At 47.8% G+C, this 22,444-nt stretch overlaps 3 protein-coding genes across 6 annotated transcripts; 1 reads left to right on the top strand and 2 right to left on the bottom strand.

Annotated features, from left to right (window-relative positions):
- The first annotated feature begins 6,133 nt into the window (after positions 1-6,133).
- Positions 6,134-8,104, top strand: LOC127770658 (60S ribosomal protein L23A-like). 3 transcript variants are annotated; one of them, XM_052296453.1, is made up of 4 exons: positions 6,134-6,266; positions 7,029-7,068; positions 7,418-7,778; positions 7,858-8,104. In XM_052296453.1, exons 2-4 carry the CDS (start codon positions 7,056-7,058, stop codon positions 7,940-7,942), a joined length of 459 nt encoding a protein of 152 aa, XP_052152413.1. In that variant the 5' UTR covers positions 6,134-6,266; positions 7,029-7,055; the 3' UTR covers positions 7,943-8,104. The 3 variants fall into 3 exon arrangements, with proteins under 3 accessions (XP_052152413.1, XP_052152414.1, XP_052152415.1); XM_052296454.1 differs by having other exon boundaries at positions 6,182-6,261; XM_052296455.1 differs by lacking the exon at positions 6,134-6,266 and adding an exon at positions 6,337-6,458.
- Positions 8,105-9,319: 1,215 nt separating this feature from the next.
- LOC127771613 (probable protein phosphatase 2C 42) lies at positions 9,320-16,140 on the bottom strand. Of its 2 annotated transcripts, XM_052297544.1 has the most exons (13): positions 15,815-16,140; positions 14,654-14,855; positions 13,377-13,430; positions 12,448-12,589; positions 12,276-12,345; positions 11,772-11,877; positions 11,488-11,605; positions 11,281-11,403; positions 11,034-11,169; positions 10,872-10,948; positions 10,731-10,783; positions 10,101-10,155; positions 9,320-9,754 (listed from the first exon to the last, which is right to left on the bottom strand). In XM_052297544.1, the coding sequence occupies exons 4-13, from the start codon at positions 12,571-12,573 to the stop codon at positions 9,560-9,562; spliced, it is 1,059 nt and encodes a 352-aa protein (XP_052153504.1). In that variant the 5' UTR covers positions 12,574-12,589; positions 13,377-13,430; positions 14,654-14,855; positions 15,815-16,140; the 3' UTR covers positions 9,320-9,559. The 2 variants fall into 2 exon arrangements, with proteins under 2 accessions (XP_052153504.1, XP_052153505.1); XM_052297545.1 differs by lacking the exon at positions 15,815-16,140 and having other exon boundaries at positions 14,654-15,731.
- A 504-nt stretch (positions 16,141-16,644) lies between these two features.
- On the bottom strand, positions 16,645-22,294 carry LOC127770527 (hydroxycinnamoyltransferase 1). The gene is made up of 3 exons (XM_052296278.1): positions 22,066-22,294; positions 21,511-21,942; positions 16,645-17,982 (listed from the first exon to the last, which is right to left on the bottom strand). The coding sequence occupies exons 2-3, from the start codon at positions 21,934-21,936 to the stop codon at positions 17,080-17,082; spliced, it is 1,329 nt and encodes a 442-aa protein (XP_052152238.1). The 5' UTR covers positions 21,937-21,942; positions 22,066-22,294; the 3' UTR covers positions 16,645-17,079.
- Between the last annotated feature and the right edge of the window lie 150 nt (positions 22,295-22,444).

The following is a 22,444-nucleotide window of genomic DNA, read 5'->3' as shown; positions in this document are numbered from 1 at the left end:
ATGGGGAGCGGCAGCGTCCTCCATGTCGCGTGGGCGAGCGGACCGGCGACGGCGGCGAGCGGGAGACGGAGCCCCGAAGGCGCCTCGCCGCCGGTGGGCCTAGCCAGCCCCAGCATGTCCTCGATGTCCTCCATCTCCATCTCCAGCTGCGGTGGCGTGTGTTGGCGATAGCAAAAAACTCCGATCAAACACCTTGCTGGCAGACTATTCACGTCCGGCACGGCAAGAACTGCAGCGGCAACAACGAACAGAGCAGCAAACAGAGCAGAGGAGAAGTTTCAGAGAAAGAATTCTTGCGAGAATGTATGGGGCAATTTTTTGGGGTTTTTCTCATTCAACTGAATGTAAACCTTACAAAAAGAATAAAGAGCTAAGAGAACTACTTATACTCAACGCAAAAAAATAGGAATCCGAGGCAAAATCGCGCCATCCCACGATCCGCTTTTCTCTGAACTCCATGCACACACCCGCGCCACTGCCAGCGCTAGACTCGGTCACGATCAACTGATTCGCGACTTATTTGCATCTCTAACAAACTCCTGCTAGACTAATTCATCCTCCCGTTCAGCTCCGAGAGAATCGGCTTGCATTGGGCCACAGCTGAAATTAATCAACAATCTCCCCCTTAATTCTGCCGTGGCCCTAGTGAACGAACACCAAGAAGGTGTCTCGCCGTCGCCAGCTTCGCCGCCGGCAACCCTTTCGTCAGTGCATCCGCCCGCTGCTCCTCAGTCCGGACGAACTCCACAACAATTTGCCCGCCATCCACACACTCCCGTATGAAGTGATAACGGGTGTCAATATGCTTACTTCTCCCATGAAACACCAGGTTCTTCATCAATGCAATTGCTGACCTATTGTCGACGAAGAGCTTCACTGCTTTCTCCTCCACTCCCGCCACTTCTGCTAGCAACACTCTTAACCAGAGCGCTTGACAGGCCGCCGTCGTGGCTGCCATGAACTCGGCTTCACACGACGATAGTGCCACAGTTTTTTGCTTTTGCGAGCTCCACGCCACCAGACTCTGATTGATGTAGAACGCCATTCCACCTGTGCTGCGCCGATCATCTAAGTCCCCGGCGAGGTCACTGTCAGTGTACCCTGTAATCTCCAGTGCCCTAGTGCCTGCAGCATACACGAGACCATAATCCATCGTTCCCTTGATGTATCTGAGAATTTGCTTTACAGCCTTGAAATGCATCACGGTTGGCCTCTCCATGAACCTGCTTGCCACCCCGACAGCATATGACAGATCCGGCCTCGTGTGAAGCAAATACCGAAGACAACCAATGATCCGCCGATACTCAGTTGCATCCACCGGGTGACCTTCTGGATCCTTGCTCAGCTGCGATCTCGGATCGATTGGAATTGAAACTGAGTTGCACTCCATCATCCCAAACTGAGACAGTAATTTCTTGGCATATGCAGTCTGTTTCAATGTGGTAGCACTCTCATCCTGATCAACCTCTATCCCGAGATAATATGTGAGCAAACCGAGATCACTCATCTCAAACTCCCCCATCATTTGTTCCTTGAAAACCTTCAATTCAGAGGGATTTTCTCCGGTGACAATGAGATCGTCAACGTAAACGCCGACAATTATGCCATCACTCCCTCTGCCTTGGGTGTATACTACCTGCTCCTGCGTACACCGATCAAAGCCGAGCTCCCTCAAGCTTCTGTCCAGGCGTATATTCCAGGCTCGCGGTGCCTGCCTGAGTCCATACAATGCCTTATGCAGCTTGAGCACAAGATGCTCTTTTCCTGATCTAGCAAACCCTTCCGGCTGTGCAACATACACCTCTTCTTCAAGTTCACCATTAAGGAATGCCGATTTGACATCAAGATGATGAACCTGCCAGCGGCGATCAGCCGCCACTGCAAGCACAACACGAACGGTATCAAGCCTCGCTACCGGAGCAAACACCTCTTCAAAATCGACCCCTTGTTTCTGCACATATCCTTTTGCAACCAACCGTGCCTTGTGCTTGATTATCTCCCCTGCCGTGTTCTTCTTGAGCTTATACACCCATTTCAGCCCAATCGCTCGGTGCCCGGCTGGCAACATGGCCAACTCCCACGCTTTGTTCTTCTCGATTGCCTCCATCTCCCTCTGCATTGCTTCTTCCCACGCAGGTTGGCCGGCAGCTTCTCGATAGCTTGATGGCTCTTCTGACTCAGCTAGGAGCGCCTCTCCATCACATTCGTCCTCCACCAAATCCACACGCGGGGCCTCACGCAGGACATCTGCCAGCGATCTATACCGCCTAGGCCCATCATCAGTATCGATGTTGTCATCTGTGCCCGGTGACGGCACCACCCCGGCAGAGTTTGTCGATGGAGAACTGGGCGTGGGCGTTCCAGGCAGAGTCGGTGATGCTGCCACCGGGGTTGTCGGCGACGGTACTTCTTCTGCCGCCACCACTGCTTCCTTCTCGGCGCGCCTACCAGGAGACGGTGCCCGGTACGACGGTACCGCGCCGGCCGCTGTTGCCGGGCTCGGCAGCTGCTCACCAGGCTCCTCCTCCACCGCGAAATCCGCTGGCTCCTGTCCTGCAGCTGATGTCCACTCCCAAGGCACATTTTCCTCAAATACAACGTCACGACTTACATGTATGCGCCCACGACGCGGATCGAACAGACGATGAGCCTTGCTCCCTTCCTCCACGCCGAGATACACGTACGGTGCACTCCTGTCGTCCAGCTTCTTGAGGTGCGGCTGCGTGTTTTTCGCGTGTGCCGTGCAGCCGAACACCTTGAGATGTCCCAGCTGCGGCTTCCTCCCCGTCCATGCCTCGAACGAGTACGATCACCCATTGCCTTCGTCGGGAGCCGGTTAAGGAGATGCACCGCGTGGCGCACCGCCTCCCCCCAAAACCTGCCCGGTACGCGCACCCCCTTCAGCAGTGAGCGTGCCATGGCCATCACCGTGCGGTTGCGCCTCTCCACCACCCCGTTTTGCTGGGGCGAGTACGGCGCTGTCAGGTGACGCTGAATCCCCGCCTCCTCGCACACCTGTGCAAACTTGCCTGACAGGAATTCACCACCCCGGTCTGACCGCAACGTCTTCACGCGCCGCCCAGCTGTGTTCTCGGCCAGTGGCTTGAACTTTACGAAAGCATCGAGCGATTGATCCTTCGTCTTGAGCACGAACACCCACATCCACCGGGAATAATCATCAACTATCAGAAAAAAATAGCGATTACCAGACATCGTACTCGGTGTAATCGGGCCGCACAGATCCATGTGCAGCAGCTCGAGCGGCTCCTCCGCCCTGAAGTGCGCCGCCGCCGGGAACGGCGCCCTGGCCTGTTTCGCCACCAGGCAAGATTGGCACAGCTGATTCGGGTGGACGATTGCCGGAACACCCCCCGCCATCTCCTTGTCCACCAGCAGTTTCATTGCTTGAAAATTTACGTGTCCCAGCCGCGCATGCCACAGCCAAGCCGGGTCGTCGAGGCTGGACAGCAGGGACACGGGATGCGCCAGCTTCAACTCAATTCGGTAAAGACGATTTACAGTGCGCCTCACCTTCATCACCAGCCGCCATGGACTTTTGTCGAACACTTCGAGTACATCCTCATCCATGACCACGCGATGCCCGGTCTCTGTTAGTTGGCCCAAACTCACCATGTTACATTGCAGACTGGGGATGTAGTAGACATCCTGTAGCAGCCATTGATCACCGTTCTTGCATGAAAAAAGAATCGACCCCTTCCCCTTGATCTGCACTGTGGAAGCATCGCCGAACTTCACCCGTCCGGTGATCGACTCGTCCAACTCCCGGAATTTGCTTCGATCGCCGGTCATGTGGTTGCTGGCCCCGTTGTCCAGGAACCAGACATCGCCAGCATGTCCACCAGCGTCTGCCAGCAGCAGCTTGGGCCACACGCGCTGCTCGCGTACGACCAAGCCGCACGACGCGCGCTCTGGCACATCCTCCGTCACCGCAAGCAACAGGGCAGGCCCGGCGTCCTCCGTCTGTGCAAGATGTGCTTCTCCCTTCTTCTTCGGACGTGGGCATTGGTTAGAGTAGTGCCCGTACTCCTCGCAATTGAAGCACTTGATGTGACTCTTGTCACGGCCACCGCTGCCAGAGCCTGCACCTGAGTCGCCCCGCGGCGTCCCGCCGCGTCCGCTTGCGCCACGGCCTCTGCCGCGACCGCGACCGCCCTGGCCGCGCCCAGCACCTTCACCTGAAGGTTTGTTCTTCTGTGGTGACGAGGATTCCCCGCCGTTCTTCTTGAAGCGAGCTTCCCACTCCGCTTGAGTGAGGAGCACCTGCCCGTCGGCGGTGACCCCGCCGGCAGCAGCCTTCTTCTTCCGCACGCGCTCCTCATAGGCCTTCAGTCGACCCACTGCCTCCTCAAATGGCATAGTATCAATGTCATAAAATTGCTCAATACCTGCGACGAGGCTGACGATTTTTTCCGGCACCGTGTCGAACAGCTTCTTCACCATCGCGGAATCACCCAGCGTCGAGCCCAACGCCGAGTGATGCACGCTCATCGCGGTGATGCGGCCCGCGTACTGATCCAGAGTTTCCCCTGGCTCCATCACCATGGCACCAAATTCACCCTTCAACGTCTGCAAGCGCGCTTCGCGAACGCGGTCCGCGCCCACGAACCTTGTCTTCAAGCAATCCCACACTTCCTTCGCCGATCTCTTCTTCGCCACCTGCATCAGCAAGTCCTCCGGCAAGGACTGCAGCAGATGGGACCTCGCCTTCTTGTCCCTTGTTGGGTCGACGGCCACCCCGGCCGCCGGCTCGATGGCGTCCCAGACGCCCTGGTCCTCCATCATCGCCTGAACCCGAATGCACCAGCTGGTGTAGTTCGTTGCCGTGAGTTGTGGGTAGGAGAAAGCACTCCCTGAGCTCCCCCTCGCCGGATCCGCTCCCGCCGGAACCAACGCCATGGTGTCAGATCAGCCCTCAACCTGAGTGCTCTGATACCACTTGTTGGCGATAGCAAAAAACTCCGATCAAACACCTTGCTGGCAGACTATTCACGTCCGGCACGGCAAGAACTGTAGCGGCAACAACGAACAGAGCAGCAAACAGAGCAGAGGAGAAGTTTCAGAGAAAGAATTCTTGCGAGAATGTATGGGGCAATTTTTTGGGGTTTTTCTCATTCAACTGAATGTAAACCTTACAAAAAGAATAAAGAGCTAAGAGAACTACTTATACTCAACGCAAAAAAATAGGAATCCGAGGCAAAATCGCGCCATCCCACGATCCGCTTTTCTCTGAACTCCATGCACACACCCGCGCCACTGCCAGCGCTAGACTCGGTCACGATCAACTGATTCGCGACTTATTTGCATCTCTAACAAACTCCTGCTAGACTAATTCATCCTCCCGTTCAGCTCCGAGAGAATCGGCTTGCATTGGGCCACAGCTGAAATTAATCAACAGCGCGTCCAGGCGAGTTGTGGGCTAGTGGCTAGTAGGGTTTTTTCGCTTTCAACTCCTGCGGCTCGAACATCGCGCCTACTGGAGAAGCTAGCTCGAACATGGCGCGCCGGAGCGACGGCATCAGCTCGCCGGCTCGCAAGCCGTCGTTGCCACGGTCGCGCATGTCGCGTGCACGCTAATTTGCCTTGCTGCTGCTGCTACTAGGGCGGCGGCGAGCGGTGCCAAGCAAGTTGGCATCTCCGTCGCGCCGGTGTCGAACCGCTGGTGGAAGGCCTCAACGCGGCGCTCGTCCTCGGCATTCGGCCTCGGCATACGAGGACGAGGGCGAGGACGCCTTCGCACGCTGCGGTCCGCCGGCCGCCGCCCGGCCGTCTGCTCCCTACCCGTCGGCCGGCATGCGACTGCGAGAGAAGAGTATGTGAGAGAGAGAGAGGGAGAAAGGGAGAGAAGAGGGGGAAAGGAATTACGTGGCACGATGACATGTGGGTCCCACGCGCCACGTAGGCCAATACCGGGGTTAAAACCACCAAAGGACCTCGGGTAACCGGTTTTGTATAGTTAAGGCACCCCGTATATCTGGTTTTGTGGTTCGAGGATGCTTTTATATCCCGATGACAAGTTGAGGGACCTTCGGTGTACTTTTTTCCCTTACTAATCCATCATGAGATGATGGGCCGACGCAGCCTCTCGCCGCGGTGGCTCCGGCCCAGCCCGCCTGAACCCTAGAGGGGAGCAGCTCAGCTCGCGTCCGTCTTATAAGCCGCCGCCCCGCGAGGCCGCTAGGGTTTTCTCCTCAGCCGTCGTCTCCCTCCTCGCTTCGCGTCCGCCGCCGCCGTCCCGGAGAGGTAAGGTAAGCGTCCCCCGCCGCAGCTACCACCACCTCCGCCCCCGCCGTCCTCGTGCTCGTGTTCGTCTTAGTCGAGCGCATTTCTGTGCTCGGTAGCCGCGCGGGATGGAGCTCGCGTCTCTCCCTTAATCTGAGGGCGAGGCTGGATCCGCTACTTGCGCGCGCTTTTCGTCGATTTCTTGTAGTGGATTTCAGGTCGTTGCTCATCCAGTAGTTGGTGCTTTTCTTCTGGAGATTCAATTTAGGATGGCGTGTTACACAGTCTAGTACGGTGAATCTTTAGAACTGTGGGTGATGTTTAGGGATGCTGGCGATATGAGTGTGCTCGTTATGGTTGATTTGAACTTGATGTAGTTGTTTGTTGACTATTAAGGTGGTTTTTTTTTTGTGTGAGTTCTGAATCTGTTGTCTTGGTTAGCTTTTGGTGGTTGATTGGTTTCACATCAGAAATTACCCTGTTTGGATTATAATACAGGATACATTTTGATTACCACATAGGATGTATCGTTGCTGTTAGCCTGTTACTAGTACTCTTATACTTACTGAAATGGTAGAGCCGAACTTTTGCCTGATTGCTTATTTAGATTTACTTGGCTAATGTGAAATGTGTGAGCAAGATACCTTTTAGGTGGCAGTTCTATGCTTAGTTAGGTGGCTTTCTCTTTCTATATTAGTAATGTATTATGAAATAGCTGAATTCGCAATGGTGTATTGTTTAGTTTTTCTGTTTCATACTTCTGATATCACTGTTCTCTTTGTGTGCAGTTCAAGAGGCAGCCCTGTGAAGCTCCAATGGCTCCTAAAGGTACACAGATGATATTGCTGGATCATGTTTACATGTTCTTTTGATTTCAGACCATGTGCAAATTGCTTCATATTGGTTGTTTTTAACTATTTCTAGTTTTGTACATCATATTATTATGTAGTCTTGCTTGCACTATATAAGGTCTTAGTACTGAATAAGTTCTTTTATGCATATTTGTTTAAAATAAGTATTGAATTGCTAAGCATTGATGAATATGGTCCATTGGAAATGAGTGTATTCCTGTAGTCGGGTTGTATAATTAGTCTATGAATCCATTTGTCTGGCTTTTTTAACGTTAGCTTGGTGCTTAATTAAGATGCATGAACTGATTGTTTTATTTTGTGTCTAGCTGCTCCTGCCAAGAAAGGTGATGCCAAGGCCCAAGCCTTGAAGGCAGCCAAGGCTGTTAAGTCTGGGACAGCCAAGAAGACGACCAAGAAGATCCGCACATCCGTGACATTTCACCGCCCCAAGACCTTGAAGAAGTCTAGGGACCCCAAGTACCCAAGAGTCAGTACCCCTGGGAGGAACAAGCTTGATCAGTACCAGATCCTTAAGTATCCCCTTACCACTGAATCCGCAATGAAGAAGATCGAAGACAACAACACTCTGGTCTTCATTGTTGACCTTAAGGCTGACAAGAAGAAGATCAAGGCTGCTGTCAAGAAGATGTACGACATCCAGGCAAAGAAAGTGAACACTCTGATCAGGTTAGCACTTTCCTTCATACTTCATTTTATCGCTTGATTTGCTAGGTAGTGTAGTTAACTGACCCTACTTGTCTTCCAGGCCTGATGGGAAGAAGAAGGCTTACGTGAAGCTGACACCAGACTACGATGCTCTCGACGTGGCCAACAAGATTGGCATCATCTAAGTTAGGGTGCTGCAGTAGTCTTTTGTGTCCTGGTCTCTATGTGATTGGAGTTTTGTAGCTATTACTTAGCGAATGCCTCAGTGGCTAAGTTATCACTATTTTGCTGCACACTTCCATGAATTTGATATAATGCAAGTGACTTATATGCTTTGCAGTTGATCACTTGATTGTACCGTTGATTGCTTTACGAGCCAGCTAGTATTTTCTTTGCATGCCCAAAATTTTGCTTTACTATCCCAGTTTTTCAAGTTAGTACTATAATGATCTGATCAAGCATTCTTACATTATGATCTGGTACCTTAGCTTGGTTTCCATGTTGCTGTTTGTGTTAAGAGATCAATTGTTGACCTCACTATGTAACTGACATGATTCTTGTTTGTTGGTGAAGCTAGAACTACATCTGTCAAGGCTTTATAATACAGCCACCTGAAATTACTTGCACGTTTGCGTGGCGGGGCCACAACGTTGAGATTCGAAATGGATTGAGGTGTCACGGCAGAAATGGGAGATGCTACTCCTATCTTTCCTTTGGCGTTCGGTTCGGCCACACAACGGCGACGTACTCGCCGGAGTGGCCGCACCACTCACCCTAAGCCGCCGCGCGCTGAGCGGGGAGGACACGAATGAAACGCGATCCGATTCAGAGCTAGTCTGTTAAACCAAGTAGCCATTGATGAGAAAATCGAAAATTTCTCCTTGCCATGAACTGAACAGATCGTTCAGAGTCCAATTTGCAAAATTCCGGACCGCTACCCTTGACAGCGGCACGCTCTGTAGGGGTCAATTATGAATACTTTCCCCATCTTTCAGTCTTCCAGTTCGTTCCCTTCTCTCCCCTGCCCCAACTCAGGACGGCCGCGGAGCTCCGGCGATCCCGCGGCGGCGACCGGGGATACAGTCATACAGGTAGTAACAAGTAACAGAAACGAGTCCTCGCCGACGATCCTGAGGAGGGCCGTCACCCGCCAGTTCGCCACTGCGGGCAATACGAGTCCTGGCCCTCTCTGCACGCAGCGGATAGAACGGAGACAATAGCCGGTCACGCCACTAGTTGCAGCAACAATCAATCTCCTCCAAAACAATCTCCTGATGACAGAGCTAGCAGCACTCGGTTCAGAGGATCCCAGAAATCCAGGTTGCTTCCACAAGGACCACAACTAACATCATGCATGGCCGAGATTGAAACACGAACCAAAATCTCCCTGCTATTCTGAATGCAGAGCAACTGAGAATGCCTACTTGCACAGCACAGTGTATGCAAAGTGAACAAAATAGCATGGCATGCGTTCATGTAGGCTTCATCAGGGAATTCAGATCAAAGCATGAAGAGAGATCATAAAAAGCAGAAGAGATCATAAAAGGCAGAATGAACTACTAGTCTGTAAAGGCAGCTTGGCATTTTACCAAAAGAGTACCACTAGTCAATTAAAGCATTTTCTTCCTCGAGACTAAACAGGATCAGAAAGGAATGTGCAACGAATTCAAGCGACCCCTCCTCCAGGCCAAATCTCCGTCGTCAATGTACCAAGTACGACAAGACTAGTCATCAATGGAAAGCAATCCTACGAAGGAGTAAATCCAAGGTTCACCCCCATCTCCGCATGAGAAGGATCGAGATCAAAGCGATATGCTTTTGCTGTGGCGGCTGGGGACGGTGCCGGTACTGGTGCTGGAAGTAGCCGCCCTCGCCCCCCTGTTGCCCTCTGGGTGCAGGAACCGAACCAGTATGACGCTCATGTTGTCCGTCGATGGTGGGTCTCGTGTAATGGCCTCCTGAAGAAGGCTCTCGCAGATTACCGACAGCTCCACCCCCTGTGTTGGTCACATCATACATATATGTCAAGGCAAAAGGAATAACAACATATAACTGTAAATGGAAAAGATGCAAAACATGGTGCACACGCTTCCATTTTTAGACTATACAAACAGCAATCCGACAGAAAATTATTTAACTAGGCCAGGCACCATCCCATTTAGAGGATAGTCTGTGCTAAATGTCAGAGCTACATTCAGGGCAAGATATGCTGGACAAAATTATAATTCTCAGTATGAAGACATTTCTACAGGCATAATCTGCACACGGATAAATTTTCCTCATCTGGTAGCAAGGTTACTGTTACAGTGTATCACTGGAGAGGGGGCGGGGAATGTCACTCACATTGTTTAAGTGAAGGCATACAAAATCAACCACAGCCTGGTTTGCCAAGACATCCCTACAAAACCAAAAAAAATATGTAAATATAGAGCAAACAGCTGCAAGTTACATTAATTGTGTCAAAGAGTAATGGTCAGGCAGGGTGAAATTCCTATCACCACTCCATCAGGTTTCATAAATAATTTCCTCATCCAGGAACTTCAAGTTTAGTCCTTATGATATAAATTAGATATATTCGATGGTCATTTCCATCGAACTGAACAGGTGAAACTGAAATTCATGCCACCAAGTTAATAGTCATCTGGACACAATAAAGCATCCGAACCCATATATAGGGAGGTGCAGACATTTGACCTCTCCAATGCTATCATCACACTAAACTAACGAAAGGAATTAGACCCACCGGTTCAACAACTGTACAAAATGACTTTATGTACATGGTGGTAAAGTAGCCTAGTCAGTAAATCAAACTGAGCTGAACAAAATCTGCAAATTTTGTCGGTAAATATTTTGAACAAACAAATAAGCGTACGAGAGAGAATTGTCATTTGGAGTTCCTATATTCTGCAAGAAATCATGAACATGGGAGAAAAATATAAGAACTGTTTCTGATACTTTTAGCTGAGGACTTACCAGACTCCATCACATGCTATAACAAGAAACTCAGTATCATCAGTTAATTGGTCCTGCCAGAGACAAAAGGGGATCATTTTGCATCAGCTCATATCCAGTGGGACAAACTTAACTTCAATAACACAACGTAGTTATCCTTACAGCTCGAATTTCAGGAGAACAAGTCAGCAATTGTTGTTCAGGACGCAACTTTTTGTTGTTCTTGTAAGATAAATCCCCTGTATAAAGAAGAAGAATACCAGTTACAACACATTAAATTGTTTGTGTATGACCTCACACCGCCAACAAACATATAAGTTATACCGATTGCTCTTGATACTGCAATTCCATTATTAACACGGTGGGAACCCCTAGAAAAAGATACGGAACCTCCTGCAGCTACTATTCTCTGAGTTTCCTCCGGAAAATTTGGTTTGTGATCATTGGATAAAGCGATTGCCTTCGAATACAACAGAAATAAACAGAATAGTTAGGTGACATTAGAGTGCATCATCCATTATGAAAAAGGAAATACCAGCTAGGCATTTGAAAACAAAAGTAGTCACTGCACCTGACCATTCCTTGAGATTACACAACGAGCATCACCAGCATTTCCAACAACGATCTGCGTATTTCTAATGAGAACCACACATGCTGTACATCCTTCTGCTAATGGTCCACAATAGACAGGTCCCTGGAAAACAAAAACCAACTTGAAGTAAATAACAAAAATATAAAAACCTTAGATTCTCGATCTACAGAACAATTGAGATATTACCTGCACACAAGGAGCACATCTGAGCCAAGACCGCCCAGCTGTTCTCCAATACTCGTTGCCACTACCATACTCAGTTAATTCCTTGCTTGCCGCCTGATTTCTCAACATCTCATCCATTCTGCAACAATTAAGGAGGAAAAAGGATTACATATTTTATATTTGGATGCACAACAGGTGCAATAATGAACACCAATGTGGCGATGGTTGTTTCTTACATTCTTATAAAAAGAACTCATGTGGCATCAAAATATAGAGTTAATGGATTAACTAGCTGTAAAAACAACCTGAAAAAGGATTGCCTCAATGCATTAGCAAGGTTACTGCTAAAATCTTCTTGCTCCAAAACCTTATTGTGCAAGTGATTTGCGCAATACCTTGCTACAGCAGAACCTGAAATAGAAGTTAAATAATTGAGATACTCATCTTACATAACCATTGCGCAACATTACTCTTGAGTGCAATGAAGGTTGCATGTACATGGATATTATAAATTTTACTAGCCTAGTCCTCCCCCCACATTATGTACTATGTAGGGTGAGCATACTTTTCAAGAAGTCAAACTTTGTAGGTTTTGACCAACAATTAGTCAAAGTGCTTTCTCATCATATTGGTTTTGTAGCTATGAACAATATATTATGTGAGACATCAAAGTTGAAAGTGTAGCTTTAAAGAAGAATGAGCATGCCTAAAGAAAATATGCCCTATACAATGAGAAGGGAGTATCCCCTCAATCAGTACAATAAATTTGAATTTTGTTGTTTATATGGGGATGAGATTGAAGATCAAACCTCCATGGCCATCATAAACACCAAAGAATGACGTGTTAGTGGGAGCATCAAGATTTTCAATAGTCGCATGCTGGAGAATAGAAGAGTACACAAATTAGCCTTTAGAATTTCACCAAAATTAGTTGCAAGTCAACCCCCCATTTCTCCTACAAAAGACTGGAAGGTTACTCACGGCATCTTCCATGGTGCTACGGTATCCTTGCATAGCTGATGAAGCATAAGCAAGTACAGTGTTCCCTCCAGAATGAGTAGACTTTGTTATGTCAGGAACTTGGAGGGGACGTTGAGGTTGAGCCATAGCGGAGTCTGCTTCGCTGAAACATAATAATAGGAATAAAATATCCTTAAATTCCATACTAAGACCGGGTTACAGATCACCTAAATACTAGAAGTAACGGTGAAAATACGAATAGGAATTATTGGGGCAGAATGAATAGAAAGGTTAACTAGCTTGAATTTGAACTGCATTTTGCAGAAACAAAAAATAGATACGCGGTATGCCACTGTTTGCAAAGCTCAAAGCATAACTCCAATATTTTGGACACATATTGTTGATGAGCGAGCAAGCAAAGATGACTCATGACTCTAAAGCAGTCCATACAAAGCAATTTTTTGGTAGACACAGGTCCCACGGATGCATTCCAGGATTTTTTTTCTTCTTTTTATATCTTGCATTTATAATCTTCAAGATACACAAATGCCATCATTTTGAACCCAAGATCTAGCATGAAAGTTAGACCTAAGGTGAACTATGATGATACAGTAAAAAATACATAGAAATTTAGCACAGCATAATAGTAAATTTTATCAGTGCATTCCAACAGAGGGAAGTGAAAACAAACACAACTGCATCATACAAAAAGTAGACAAGATTACAATCATCTTGCAAGAATAAACCAGACAATCTGAAGAATGAAGAAATTCACTCGAGGAAGTATAATCAAAACATATGGTAACGACTAATTTAGGGAATTGATTAAAAGGAAGTATAATCATAGATTCTCGAATCTAGCATTCAAGAACAAGAATAAACGAGGGGGAGAAAACTCTGCGGTCCCAAATTTCAGTTCTACTATGGTCTAAGGATGGATAGATGTTTACCAAAAACGAACTGCCGAACAATGTAACACTGCAGTAGTGCACAACCCCCGGAAACTGGCAACAAAATGGAAAAGTGTTAATACACTTAATAAGCAGAACGCGTCGATCTTGCAGGAAAAAAAAATAACTCGGTCAGCAAGAAGGGAATCCTAATGAAGATTTGGCATATAAAAAGCAGAAAATTAAACCAAATAACAGGTAAAAAGCACGGGCAGAGACATCCAGTTTCCGCTCGCCCAACAAGACCAGCAATCGCAGCAGAAGCCCAACGATAGAAAGGATGTTACAAGCCTACACGTTCTAAAACCCTAAACCCACATGAAGAAATGGCGATCTCGAACATTCCGGAACAGAAAATAGTTTCAAATGGAAACAAGCGAGAGATCGAGACGAAGCAGCCACCCTCCTGTTGCCATTGCGCATCTGTGTAGCACCGTAAAAAAAAAAAGAAAAAAAGACAGAGATGCATCCAGGAACAGATGGTGGGAAGAACAAAAAATCACCGAGTTAATTCCGAGAAGACTCGGATGCAGCCTCCTCCAAGAAAACCACCGATCACGACTGAAACAGCAGCCAAAAAAGCAACGATAATGAACACGCGAACACCAGAAGATCTAAGAAGGGTAAAAATCTCACGAACTTTTTGGAGACTGAAGGGCCTAAAAAAGAGAGACGAAGCTCTTGCACCGTGCACCGAAGGGATCTAGTAGACGAGAACGACAAGAGGACGCTTCGATCCGACGGTGGAACGAGCAAAACCCGTGGGAGTTGCAAACACGGAGGCGAACGGAGATCACCATGGAATCGCGGTGCTCGTCCGCCTCCGGCAACTTCAGTTCATCCCATCCACGAAAACCACCACCAGTAGCAGCAAAACCAACGGCACCAAAACCCGAGAAGACCATCGTCAGCATCAGCAACAGAAGGTCAGAAGCACGCAAGAACACAGACGACGACAAGAACGGAGCGGGCTTACCAAACCAGTAGCACGCACGCACGCACGCACGCACCCCCCACCGCACGATGACGAGAAACACCAGCAGCGAGCGAGCGAGCGATCGACGTTACCAACACCAGTAGAACACAGACGCGCGGCCGCAAGAGCGAGCGAGATCAAGCACAGCGAAATCGAAGCACGAAGAGAGGCGATCGATCGAGAATTCACAGGTTCCCCCGCGAGGAAGAGAGGCTTCTGATCGGTGGAAGCAAACGAACAAAAATTCAGAGGAGAGGGAGAGATGGGAGGAGAGAGAGAGAGGGAGAGGGAGAGATCTCACCTTTGGCCTTAGCGCAAGCGGTCGCCTTCCATGCAACTGAGGGGGACTTCACTTATACTACCCGGGCGTCACCACCAACACCAACCACCCCCCACGCCTCGCTCGGCTCGGCTCGGCTCGGACCAGCAACGGCTTCGGCTCCGGCTCGGCTCGCGCGCGTCCGGACAAGCCCCCCGCCCGCGCCTTTCGCGAGGGGTTTAACCTGACCACATTAGGAAGTTTGTTACTGGTAACTACAGAATCCAATGCAGCAGTGCACGAACAAAATCTCAAGAAACAAGAAGGATTCGTAGGGGGTTAAGAGCGAGGTCAATATATAGCCAACTACTGGCTCCAAAATATCATAGCCAATCTAATATACAATAGTTAACTATAAAAATATACTGCACCATTAATACACGGTCCCACCTCTCATACACATATAACATCTTAAAGTCCGTGTTGCAGCCGGCTACAAATCTATAGCTCGCTTTTTTATCTCTCTTCTCTTTTCTTCTTGATATATGGTTACAGCCGGCTTATAGCATGCTATTGTACCTGCTCTTAGAAAGAATATGAGCATACTCGGTGGTAGGCGCAATTAATAGCTAAACCCCCTGGTTAATTGCTAAACCCCCTGGTTAGTCTTTCGGTGGTAGGCGCAATTAATAGCTTGATGACGTAACTAAGCATAGAAAGAATAGGAGCATATTCAGATGGGCTTTGTCACGTTGGCTTGATGCACGTACGCATATCTAGTTCACTGTAGCCTGCACTGCAGAACCTGGCCTTCTTTTTCACTGTGCTAGCTGTACCTCATTCCCCATCCAAGGTTAATTTTCTCCGTATTTTTTAATTTATTTCTGGAGGAATACTCTAGAAGCACGAGAAAATATCTCGAGTTTGTTTTTTTCTAAGATTATTATTTTTGGTGTTAAATAGACTTTCAGCATTTTCACATTTGAGTTGAATAAATGAGCAATTATGGCGATTGATCTCACTTGAATCTACTAGTAGCAATAACACTAGGAAACGTCTAGCAAGAAGGGGTGGCACACGCAAATGTATCTGCAAAAATTCCCATCGAGAAGCCGGCGTAATCAGGCAACGAATTTAAATAATGTTGAAATTTTCCTCTCGAGTTCATCTGAAATGCGATTTGGGGAGTTATGATGTGCTCACCGATTTCACACTTGAAGCAGCGCACGAGGGCCGCAGCACACGGATGCGTCGGAGGAGCGCGGGGTATCAGGGAGAGCCTCCGAGGCCGCGGCCGCGGGAGGCCAGCGCGCAACGGCGCCGCCCACGGCGGCCCAGCACCGGCAATCCGCAGGGTTGACCGTTGAGGCAGCATCCCACGTCCGCCGCCCCGTCGGCGGCGCACCGGACGAGGAACGTTTGAAATCGCGGAGAGCGGGGGGCGGACGGCATGGCGGCGGCGGTGGCGATGAGAAGCCACTAGGCTACGCGGGGTAAGGAAGGAGGGGACGGCGTGTCGCCTGATCGTGTATCGAGAGGGGGAGTGGGGGGAGAGGCGGTGAGTGAGGGAGGTGGCCGGGTGGGGTCGTGTGGGGGGGGGGGGGGGGGGGGGGGGAGGCGGAGGCGGCGAGGAGGACGAAACCCCCTGCTCCTCGGGCTTCGTGTCGCGAAGTTTTGAACGGCATGGAGGATGTGGGGGTCGCCTTGTCGTGTGTGTCCCACATGGCAGTCGCAGTAGGCCAACCCCCACCCATACACTAGAAACGGAACGGATGCTTCTCCGCTGTTTTTTTCCTCTCTTTGGAACAAAAGGTCAGAGAACATGTAGTATGCGTGTGAGAGAGAGGACATGAATCGCCGCCATGGGCGAGGCCTGCAAATAAACAAGCCTGGATATCCATGGCAAGGAGTGGTTGCAACGAAAAACACCAGGAATGCAGCTTTGATGGAAGCAATCAAGCAACGAATATCAGTCAAGATCACATATACGTTTGATGGAGGCAATCAAGCAACAAATATCAGTCACGATCACATATTCAGTTATTCACATGCATTTACTTGCAGTTCATAGGCAATCAGGCTGTTATAGTCGTATCGTACATTCGTACTGTACAATGATGTTCATCTATCGACTTGAGCTACAACAGGCAATAACTTGACCCAATTCACTTGTCATGTATTTTTGGTAAGAACAACACTGCCATGTAGTTTCACAGAATACAGCACCTTTTCTTCATTGTTGATTCCTATCCTAAACGAAAACAAAAAAACAGCTCATTATTGGTTGCTCACATCGTCACACGGCTGTGGTGATGGCCAAATATCCTTGCAAGCTAAGGTACAAGAGAATGTGGCCAGACAATTTGCTCAACAGGAGCAAGAGCATAGCCCCCACGACTCACTTGAAGGTATTTTACCTGAGAACTCTAGCTCTACAACTTCTCCCTGACATAACATAAGTAGTCTGCTTACACCTCGAAGATCAGCTTCCTGAACTTCTCCATGTGCTCAGCCTGCAATGAGATGGCTATGGATAGGCTACCATCCTTGTTCGCGCTTGGGAGGACAAACGCCAGCCCTTCATAGGCGATGCCACCAGGACCCATGAACACTGGTCTTCCCCATCCAAAATCGGCATCATGAATTGGCAAGCGCACCCAGCTGGTGAGCCCGAGGTTCGGACACCGGAAAGTGTGTGCTCCACGGACCAATGCTGATAAATCAGGCTGCAGCTCCAGGTAGTCCAATGCTGAGCGGCAGTAGCTATCGTTCATCCTATCTAGCGCCTCTTGGATGACTGCTGCTCCATCTGCCAGCCCACTGGTCACCTTGCCTGCCTCAGCAAGTGGAGTGGCGGTGAAAATGACATTCCCAAAGTAACCTTCTGGAAGTGGAGGCTGCAACCGTTGTCGCCCATCAGTGGCACAATACAGCTTAGTGGGCTGTTCAGAAGGCAGGCCACGTGCAAGAGATACGCATCGCCAGACATGTGCAGCAAGAACTGCATATGTGCTGAAACGTGGTGCACCTTCTCCTGATGGGAGCTGCGAACGCAGTCGACCAAGGTCTGAGCGGGTAAGCTTGAAAATGTCCACAGCAGTTGGAGGTGGTGTTGTCTTATTAGCAGTAACAGACTGGGGTACGGAGGACAGCATGGCTGGGGCAGGCTGGTACTCAACATGTGGGTATGATGGAGTTGGTGGATCTCGGGCTCGTAGGAGAGTGCGGTCAATGAAGGGCATGATGGCAATTTGAGTTCCTCGGCAGAGGTCAGACCATGAGTTAATAAAGTGCAAACCGGACATGCCATCCGCCACATGGTGTTGCATACCAACTCCAAGGGAGACACCTCCGCACTTGAAGTAGGTCACCTGGAACAAAATAACAAAACCAAGGGGAATCAGTGTCTTGAAATGTTTCACTTACTAAGATAAATATAATTCATATTTTCAACTGCATATACCATTATAGCAACATTACAAGTATTGAGATAGATAGTACATGAATGACACAGATAGAAGTTGCTTACACCAATAGGCATAAACATTCTGGATGTCAGAAATTAACTATGTACTGACACAACTCTTCAAAAATCTGCAAGTTATATTGTTGAACTGAAACTCAGTTCCATACTATACTGGGTACTGGATTTCTAATTGAATTTCCAAGACTTAGGATGCAAGACATAAGCATTGCCACCAAAATTGTTGACTGCAACCATAAACATATAAACTCAAATTTGTGCTTCTATACAAACTTTTGTCATGTAATAATGCGTACAAATGACAACATCCTCCATCAAATTCCCGATTTCTGATTCTACCATAAAAAATGTGCCATAGAATCTGCCATCAGCCAAAAAAAAAAAATTTCAAACAAGAGTACAAGTGATACAAAAACTAGCGCAAGCATGTACTATGCCTTATCATTAATTAACATGAAACATGCAGGCATGCAATTTTATAATTAATAAATGTGAGCCAGAATTGTTTAAACCTAATCACAAATACGGACATAGTTCATGAGGTAAACAATGTGTATTGATGACTAAATGAAATTGCAAGACAACATGATAGTAATAATTGGATAATACTATATGCATGCATATTAGATTCCGCGTTGTTATAGGAACATGTGTGATCTCCCTTACTGATAAGTTTGGTCCTTTGACTACTGTCGTGCTTACTATTAATGGTAGACCAAATACATATATGGTAGGGGGCATTGAAAATTGGTCTATGTCACATCAGTTAAGTGTTGAATCACCAATATGGTATCATGTTGATATAGTTTTTTTTCTAGCATAATCAGCTAACCAATGAGGCTACGGATAACAAAATAAATAAAACTAACACAACTAAAATCAAGGCCACGAACCAGAAGATGAGATGGCAAAGTGATTCTAGAATGAAAACAGACATATGCTGATGCATGAAATAGCTGAATTGTCCATGGACATGAATGCATAGCATTGTGTGTTTGACAGTGACTGCTATGGCATGGTAGAATTTATGGCCACTCAAGAAATGTTCGATGATGCTTTACATATGTGAATTTTAAAACATATGCACATGCAAGATCTGAGTATATGTGCTGCAAGTGCATCACCGAATATAATATCGCAAGGACAGGATCTTAGAGGCTTTTACTAGGAAGAGCCATTAAGACAGGCAATACACCAAGTTTCTGATGAACATAGAAGGAATCAACTACAGATGACAAGAGATGCTCCAATTGTGCACTAGATAAAGAGTAACATAATTTTCTCTACAATTTTTTGGGGTTGGGATGCATGATATTCGCAGGCCTCAGATCCACATTAACAAGGTGTTAGGATCCAACAATTGACAAGCACTCTACCAAGCAATGCAAAAGTACCTTTGCCACAGCTGCAAGACATTTTATTGGCAACTAACAGAGAAGGACTACATGCAAATGGCTTGTCTAGCTCAGGATGCAACATTCCATGGTCAACCCAACCCACAAAAAAAAGAAGGTTGATGCATGCACACCACAATTGAAGTCAGCGTGCCATCTAAACAGGTGTTACAACAAGTTAGCAACAACTAGAGTTGATAAAAGAGAGGAAATCAAGGTTTAAATAACTTCTAAAATTGGAACAATATGGCGCAAAACAGTACTATCTATTAACTTATTATAAGCAAAAACTTGTCAGATGGAACATGCTCCAGTTAACACTCAGATCCATACCAACCAACATGCAGTGCACCAAGACTACTCAGAGTCATGGTTGCTGACATATCAGCGAGTAAAAAAATTGAATGAAACTATGGTTTGTAACCTTGTAAATTTTGGCCCAGTTTTATGTTATGGAAAGTGCATGCACAAATTTTCAGTTGCAAGGAAAAAGTATTAGCATGTGCCTCAATTATTAGAACAATTTTCTAAATAAAATTTTAGCTCCTAAGGTCTACTAGACTTACAAGTAAATAAATTCTTTCCATTAACACGTTGTGTTGTACACTGTACCATATTATTTCAAAGTCAAGTATGTCTCACGTAAGACTAATGATTCATTCAACCTAATTGATTTATTGTACAAGAATTCCAGCATGAAAGGGCAGCTGATGATGGATAACCAGAAGGTAGATCAGACATGTTTCATTTAGGACAAAATTGAACGTGCAACCTGAATGATGTATCCATCAAAGGATAAACAGCTCATGAGGCTCTACAGGACAAGGGCTCCAGTTATCGAACAGGCAAAAGAAAGCTATTGTCAGTCAAAGACTAACTATCACAAAATGTTAATATCACACCCAATTAAGTCCCCTCCTGTCTACATCATGGGGCAAATGGTTGACATTTTGGAACAATGAGATTGACCAATCAACCATATATGGGAGCTATAGAGGCCCTAGAAGAAAACATTAGTGCCTACTAAAATTGTTCCCATCTAATAACAAGTTTTAATGCAATCTAACCATTACTTCTGGCATCAAAACACTTAAATATCAGCAGTAACATGGAATGACATGGAATGATCGGCACTTATGCTTAAGTGATCAAAGCAATATATATAGTCATCGCCACAAAGTTTTAAGTATTCAACAAAGGCTAGCAGGGTTAAACGTGCAAATCCAATGTTAAAAAGCTCCAAATGGGATAAGCTTCTCGGTTCAAATATCTGTAGGTCATGAATCCATAAGTGTAGTAGTTCAGGACAGGATATAGGGATATACCAGAGCAAATTAAAGGGCTACTTAATAAAGTAGTCCTCTAGTATTAGTTTCTCAAGCTTGGCAGGGATGTACCCGCACGACCAGTGGCTTTTGTTGTCTGTTACTCTTAAGGCACAAATTGATGCACGCTGCTGCCACTTTTAGATGGTATAACATAGAAGACAATGTGGAGTCCAACGTGAAAAACACATTTCAAATCTATATGATACAATCACTCTGGACAAATCAAAATTGTCTAGGCTTTGACACAGTCAAGGTGAAGCATATACTTCATTTTTTTAGTGGATACTGATTATTGGCATTGAATTATGGTGTTTTAAAATTCTATAATTCCTACACAACCCCTACTAAACTATCACAATAAGCATAAACATCAAACCAAAAATAGACCCCGCCCACAACAGAAAGACATCAACTGCCTGGATGGAACCGTACATCTGATGCAGCTAATTAAAGCCAACCAAAAAGTAGGTGACCCGCTAAGCTCAGCCCCAAACATTTAGTGCAACAGCCAACATGGGACCTAGCTATACAATCAGCCCCAAAATGTTATAATTAATGGCTTACTGCCAAACTTAGTTGTCAGCTGCAGTTGCAAAGCATTGTTTGCGCTCCACTTCCAGAAAGCTATCTCTAACCTCGTTTGATTTTGTGCTTGGATCTAACTGTACTTGCTACTAGAAATTTGGAGCTCACCTGGAGCACGAGGAGCGAGAAGGAGGAGATGTCGTCGGTGTAATCAACGGCAGGGATGAGGCGCTTGAGCTCCATGGTGGGCGCGAAGTCGCCGTAGTCATCGACGGAGGCGTCGGGCGCGTCGGCCTCGACGAAGAGCACCCCTTCCCCGTTGCAGTCGATCTCGACCCTCCCGTCCTCGTCGCGCGCGAGCCGCCCGGCCATCGGGTAGAACGGCACGAGCGCCTCCGCCAGCGCGCGCCGCATCCGCTCCCCGTCGAAGAACCCCTCCGGCGCGCCCCCTCCCTCGGGGCCCCGGCGGTAGAAGTAGACGCTTGGGGTGTGGAACCGCGGCACCACGAGGTCGAGGTTCGAGTTCCACAGCCGCACCCGCGGCGTCTCCCACGCCGGCCGCACCATCGTCGACCGCCTCACCGTGATCGCCATCTTCCCCTGCCACCACCGCCGCCGCCGCCCACGCATACCACCAAACACCTCGTGAGCATCCCAATCCCCTCACACACGAAAACAAAAACAAAAAAAAAACAAAAAACAAAAACGCCAAGCACCACTCACCAGACCAACCTAGAACGAATCAGATCTGAGGCGGATGAAGACCAAAGCGAGGCGCGGCACAAAGCAACGGGTTGCGGGGTAGGGGGGGCGGAGCAGCTCTTGGTGGAGAGCAGCTGGTGGGCTCGTTCGGGGTGGAGCGGCTTTTATAGGCGACGGGCGGCGGCGGCGTGCGGGGGCGGTAGAGCTGAGCTCCGAGCTCGCGTAGGCGTAGCTCACCATCATGTGTCATGAGCTGCGCAGCTCACTCTGGTTTTCTCTCTACTTTTTTTTTTTTTTGCGGCTTTCCCCCGTCGGTTTCCTCCTATTTTTCGGGTTTTCTTCCACCCCGTGTGGCGTCGTTCGTTGGAGAAGGCGACGGGTGGGGGCCGCGTGGGGCGAG

This window comes from Oryza glaberrima, chromosome 4 (genome assembly GCF_000147395.1).
Source record: "Oryza glaberrima chromosome 4, OglaRS2, whole genome shotgun sequence".
Taxonomy (NCBI): domain Eukaryota; kingdom Viridiplantae; phylum Streptophyta; class Magnoliopsida; order Poales; family Poaceae; genus Oryza; species Oryza glaberrima.
The sequence above is the reverse complement of the archived record's forward strand: the minus strand, read 5'-3'. Positions and strand labels throughout refer to the sequence as shown.

Excerpts from the sequence above, each read along its gene's own strand:
- LOC127770658 (XM_052296453.1), top strand. Across the intron at positions 7,779-7,857 it reads AAAGTGAACACTCTGATCAG|GCCTGATGGGAAGAAGAAGG; the intron begins GTTAGCACTTTC and ends CTTGTCTTCCAG.
- LOC127771613 (XM_052297544.1), bottom strand. The coding sequence starts at position 12,573 with ATGGCTCAACCTCAACGTCCCCTCCAAGTTCCTGACATAACAAAGTCT. Across the intron at positions 12,346-12,447 it reads GTAGCACCATGGAAGATGCC|CATGCGACTATTGAAAATCT; the intron begins GTGAGTAACCTT and ends TCTATTCTCCAG. Across the intron at positions 9,755-10,100 it reads TATGCCTTCACTTAAACAAT|GGGGTGGAGCTGTCGGTAAT; the intron begins GTGAGTGACATT and ends TGACCAACACAG.
- LOC127770527 (XM_052296278.1), bottom strand. The coding sequence starts at position 21,936 with ATGGCGATCACGGTGAGGCGGTCGACGATGGTGCGGCCGGCGTGGGAG. Across the intron at positions 17,983-21,510 it reads TCTCGCTCCTCGTGCTCCAG|GTGACCTACTTCAAGTGCGG; the intron begins GTGAGCTCCAAA and ends ATTTTGTTCCAG.